The sequence below is a fragment of the Ziziphus jujuba genome, chromosome 2, assembly GCF_031755915.1.
Source record: "Ziziphus jujuba cultivar Dongzao chromosome 2, ASM3175591v1".
Classification (NCBI taxonomy): Eukaryota; Viridiplantae; Streptophyta; class Magnoliopsida; order Rosales; family Rhamnaceae; genus Ziziphus; species Ziziphus jujuba.
In genome coordinates this window covers 10,244,537-10,250,624 of record NC_083380.1, presented here as the reverse complement: position 1 = coordinate 10,250,624, position 6,088 = coordinate 10,244,537, and the positions used below count along the sequence as shown (strand labels likewise).

Here is a 6,088-nt window from a genome sequence, read left to right as displayed (position 1 = left end):
ATAAAATTGATAAAAGCTTGTATTCGATTTGAGGCCATAGGATGGATTGAGGAGATATTTTATTTTTCTGGAATGAGGACAAACATAATTTTGAATTATTGAGCGCTTGATCTTTTTTCTGGGCTCCACTCAAAAAAAAAAAACAAAAACAAAAACTTTTTCTGGGCTTAGAATTTATATGCTTGTTTTGTGTCATTCCTATAAACATTTGTCTTTTTCACCATTATTATCTCACCGCATTGCTTTACGAAGTCCTAGTTTCTGCTTTATATATTTTTATCCCTTAGGATAGTTCAGTTATTTTTATTATTATTATTATCATGAAAAAATGCATCTCTGATATGATAGGGAGCTAATTAACTGAAAAAAAAAAAAATGTGAGTGGTTGTAACGAGATTTTCTAAACAGAGACGCATTTATGCAGAAAAAATGTAAATATAGGAGCTGTATGAATTTAAATCCCCAAAATGGTAAAATGTCCCGACCTTTCATGTATATCTAAATTTATATATATATATATATATATAACACATGTATCACAGTTGCAAATTATTACAGATGCATTTCACACTTCCTGAATAAGTCTAACCTTAATCTCACTCATGCTTTATCTTTCTCCTTTGTCACCACCACGTCAAAAGATTTTTGAAGCTGATCCATTACGGATACTATTAAAAAGTAAAAAATAATGCTCGCAAAAATATTGTTTCAATTTGCAAATTGCTTTAAATCACTATAGCATTTGAGTAAACAAATATCAACAGAGCAAACTTATACTAAATGAAGCCCACCTTGACCCAAATTAAGTTCTTTTAACACACCAACCACTTTTAAAAGTAAAATAAATTTGGAAAATTGTTGATCAATTGTCCGATTACATATAATTTAAAATGAAATATTCCATGAATTATATATAATTATGCATCTATTAGGCAAACAAAATATGTCCAATATCATCTAAAAAAATATTAACATATATATATATATATATATATGTATATGTATCTACTAGAGACTACTTATTAAATTATAAACTTTTATAAAGCAAATGTTATTGTTCTATTCTATCTGAAATTAAATTTAAATTTAAATATTAATTATCATTTAATTTAATAGTTAAATATCAGCCACGTAACCATCTCCAAATTAATTTTGCAAATAAGCATCTCTCCCTCATTTAATTAAGCAAAGGATTTCCTGATAAGAGTCCAGCAGGTTCTTCTCTCTCTCCTTATATATATTAAGCTTATGCGGAGTTGGAAAGCCTCAGCTGGTGAAGATCTTAGAGATGAATGAAATCTCCAGCTTGTGGCAACCCTTTTCCTTCATCATCCTCACCATCTCTACCATTTTTCTCATCCTCATATACAAATGGTACTCCAACTCCATGTTAACCGCCATTAACAAAAGATCACCACCTTCTCCACCAAAGCTCCCAATCATAGGAAACCTTCACCAACTCGGTCTCTATCCTCACCGCTCACTGCAAACCTTAGCTCGACGCCATGGCCCTCTCATGCTGCTTCACTTGGGCAGCGTTCCAGTCCTTGTCGTCTCATCTGCAGAACTCGCTAAACAGATTATGAAAACCCATGACATAACCTTCTCAGACAGACCCAAGTTGACAGCCTTCGATAAGCTTGCCTACAATTGCAAAGATGTAGCAGCAGCACCGTACGGTGAGTACTGGAGGCAGGCGAAAAGCATCGGCGTTTTACATCTTCTTAGCAGCAAAAGGGTTCAGTCTTTTCGAGTTGTGAGAGAAGAGGAAACCAAATTCATGGTGGAGAATATCGAAGAGTTTTGCTTATCTTCTTCATCTGTGAATTTAAGCCAGATTTTCACGAAGCTTACGAACGATGTTGTTTGTAGGGTGGCTTTGGGGAGGAAATACGATGATGGTGAAGATGGGAAGAAGTTCAAGAAGCTTTTGGGGGATTTTGTGGAGTTATTAGGGACTTTTTTCATTGGTGATTATATTCCTCTACTTTCTTGGTTGAGCTTTGTCAGTGGTTTGGATGGGAAATTGAAGAAAGTGGCTAAAGAGTTCGATGACTTTTTGGAAAAAGTGGTTGAAGAGCATGTTTATGTTGGGAATGAGGACAATAAAGATTTCATAGATATTCTGCTTCATGTTCAGAAAGAAAACTTGCCTGGATTTTCTTTAGATAGAGTTTGCATAAAGGCTTTCGTGTTGGTAGGGTTACTCAATTCTCTTAGCCCAAAAAAAGAAAAACTAAAAATGGTTCTCAGAATTCATATGTCTGTATGCTTATTTGGTAATTTCTGTCTCACATTTAACTTATTTATTATCCATATATATATATATATATATATATCCAGTTTTGTTATAGAAAATGTCTATGCGCACTTTTCAACTTATAACATATTAAGGGATACCTAAATTAAATTTTAATTAATTTACACATTTCATAATATGTTACGGGATATTAAACATGTATAAAATGATGTTATCTATAACAAAATTATATATATATATATATATATATATGTATATGTATATGTGTGTATATATATGATTTTATTTTTGACGAAAATATATATATAGATTTTTAGAAAAATAAAATTAAGGATATACACGTCAAATATATATAGGTTCATTTGGGGATGATTCTTGAAAAATTATTTTTACTTTAGAAAGTGATTTATGAAGAATCATTTAATTGGTACTTCTTCCGTACTCATAAATACGTAAGTTTTCTAAAACAAAATCACTAAAAATTATTTTGAATTTTTTTGTTAAACATTAGGAAGTGAGTTGATCATCTTCATTGTGCTTTTAAAGCCAAGGGAATCATTTCCAAACACAACTATAGCCTTACTGGTCGACAAAGAATCTAGCTAGACACACAATATATTGTAATTTGTAAATTGCACCAAATCTGATTATATTAACCCATTTATGAATTTTGGTTTTCTGTTTCTTGTGGAAGCTTTTACTTAAGTATATATTGGCGTATGCTTTAATTGCAGTAGCTAAAGTTCCTCAGCTAGCTACAAAGCTTTAGAAAAAGTTAAAAACAGAAATAATAATACATTGAAAATAATGTCAAAACTTTAAAATGAAGTGCATTTTGATAAATATATTTTATTTTCTTTTAGCCATTATAAATAATCTATCAAAGTTATTTATGTGTGTGCTTAATATCGATTACCAAAAAAATGTGTATGCTTGATGAAAGGCATTTAACATATGAGCTGTTTATAAAAGATCTGTTGGAAAGCCAAATAATCATAAAACATTATTTATGTAAATCATGTTAAATTATCATTGGTTTCTAAATCTAAAGCTGTTAGGAAGTGATTTAACATGTATATTTAGTTAGATTTATTAAATCATTTAGTGAGTTAATTATTTATTTGTTTTTCCTTTTTAGGACATGTTTGCTGCGGGTACAGACACTACATCCACAGTACTTGAGTGGACAATGACAGAGCTACTAAGACATCCAGGCATCATGCACAAACTCCAGGATGAGGTGAGATCAATTGCAGGTTCCAAAACCCACATCACAGAGGATGATTTGGAAGCAATGCATTATTTGAAAGCAGTGATCAAAGAGACTCTTCGTTTACATACTCCAGCTCCATTACTAGTTCCCAGAGTCTCGAGAACACAAGTGGAGATCAATGGCTATGAAATCCAACCAGGTTCTCATGTCTATATCAATGCCTGGGCTATTGGAAGAGACCCAATTTCATGGGAAAGACCCGAAGAGTTCGACCCAGATAGGTTCTTGAGAAGTGATGTGGATTATAAAGGTCATGATTTCAGGTTGATTCCTTTTGGATCTGGAAGAAGGGTTTGTCCTGGAATTCAATTTGCCATGGCTATCAATGAGATTGCTTTGGCAAATGTGGTTCACAGGTTTGATTGGGGATTACCGGACGGTGCTAGAGGAGAGGATTTGGATCTCTCTGAATCTAATGGTATGACCATTCATAGAAAGTTTCCTCTCATTGCTCTTCCAGTTCTATATAATCCATTATGCTAATTAATAATTAAGGAGCTAGCTACACCAAAAGTTAACAATGAGCGATATGCAGAATTAAGCCGGATAAAAGCATCTCCAATAAGCTCTTTTATTAGCCAAATCCTCTTTAAAATAGAGAGTCAACCCTCTATCGTGAGGTATTGAACAAGCTTTTTAAATTCAGAAATGAATCTTAAATTGGTTCTTCAACTATAGAAAGCCATATCCATTATTATCTCTAAATTCAATTTGTCAATGCTTTTATTGTTTTACTTTATGTTTTCCCTAGCTATCTTCGTTGTTCATTTATCATTTTACAATGTTTTCTATGCACCATAATCATTATATATTAATTTAAAGAATGTTGTTGTAATGGTTTTATATGTGTCACTTTCTAATTTGAAAAATCTTTAAAATAAAAAGCATTGCTAGAGATGCTCTTAAACTAAACTAGTTTAATGTATTTATATATTTAAAAATATATGTAAAAAATCTTTATATATTATCTTTATATATTACATATATATAAATTATTCGTTCAGTTTGGTTAACCGTCAATTTTCCAAAATTAACACCTATACCAATTGATTTTGTCAACAAGCGAATCAAGGTTCCGTAATTTTTTTAAATTTTCGATCGGTTTTCAACTTAGTAGGTCGGTTTCCAATTAAAATACGCAACCCTCTAAGATATTGCCTTATGCTATGACAAATAGCTCATCTAGATTTTGAAAATATCAACCATGCCACCATTAGTTAACTTTCATCCACCAAGGGGTTTTTTTTTTTTTCCCCTATATATTTAGGATATTAAATTTGACAATTAAATCACTATAACATAACATTTAAATTATAATTTTGTGTACATTATAAATGGCTACATACGATACTATTTAAGATATTAAAAAAATAATTCTAAGTTAAAAATAATTAATCTATTTTTCAAGTAAAAATTTTGATGGAAAGATATAAATTATTTCAACTCAATAAGAGTACCAAAGTATTTTGGGTACTCAATATTTTTCGTATAAAAAATCTACAAATATTTATAGTTAACAATTCACTGTAATAAAAGTTAATAAAACTACATTTAAAAGACAAAGCAACCTCGAATGAAAGCCCTACCGTTACTTATTCTAAAAAAAATTAAAAAAAAAAAGAAAAACAAAGAAAAAAGAAGCAGCTTAAGAGAAAGCTCAAGCAGTGTGCGTAAGAAATTTTTTCTTTTAATGAAACACTATATTTTTCATTAAAATATTAAAAAATGAGATATTAATTAATAGTTAAACAATAGTTCAGTATAATATTACTAAAGTTAATAGAAAGCTTACAAGCATAAAATTAAAGATTAATGAAAAACACAAGCAGATTTTTTTTTTCTTGGTAATAAAAAACACAAGCAGATTAATAAACGAAACCAATAAAAAAAAAACTGTGAAAAAAGAAAGTTACAAATATTTTATAATTGGTAATTGTGATCTCTTTTTTTTTTTTTGGTGAATAGGTAATTTTGATCTAGTAAACAGCGAGGAAGAGAAAGAAATCTTTCTAAATAAATTTTACACAATGCCCGATGGACATCACGTCTTTTTGATTGAGGTTTGGAAATTTGTAATTGGAAATTTACACAAAGCCAACGGTTGGGGGTTTTTTTTGTTTGACTTTCTTAAAATCCAAGAAAGCTACTTTTTTTTTTTTTTTTCGGGGGTTCTAAAATCCACCCAAGAAAGCTACTTGAAATCTTATAAAACTCTAAGGAATATAAATGATATTAACTCAATGGTATTTTTACCCAAAAAAAAAAAAAGATATTAACTCTACGATATAATGTTGTTTTGATTTATCAAACTAGTGAATAATTATCATAATGAAATTTTTGAATGAATTGGTTATATGGCGAAATTAATTAAGATAATTAGAAAGCTGTTTTTGCTCAATTGATTTTGGCGAAGATCATCAAGTTAGAGAAGGCACATGGTGAGGGGGCACTGGCCTTTACCATCCACAGAAAAGTTCGTCTTTCTTGTTGTTTTTTTTTTTTTTTTTTTTTTTTTGGGTCTCCAGAAAGGTTTGGTGTGAATTTTTTTTTTTTTT

General features: G+C 30.3%; 1 protein-coding gene across 1 annotated transcript; it reads left to right on the top strand.

Annotated features, from left to right (window-relative positions):
* The first annotated feature begins 1,174 nt into the window (after positions 1 to 1,174).
* On the top strand, positions 1,175 to 4,238 carry LOC125422321 (cytochrome P450 736A117). Its single transcript, XM_060814479.1, has 2 exons — positions 1,175 to 2,197; positions 3,399 to 4,238. The coding sequence occupies exons 1-2, from the start codon at positions 1,289 to 1,291 to the stop codon at positions 4,014 to 4,016; spliced, it is 1,527 nt and encodes a 508-aa protein (XP_060670462.1). The 5' UTR covers positions 1,175 to 1,288; the 3' UTR covers positions 4,017 to 4,238.
* The last annotated feature ends 1,850 nt before the right edge of the window (positions 4,239 to 6,088 follow it).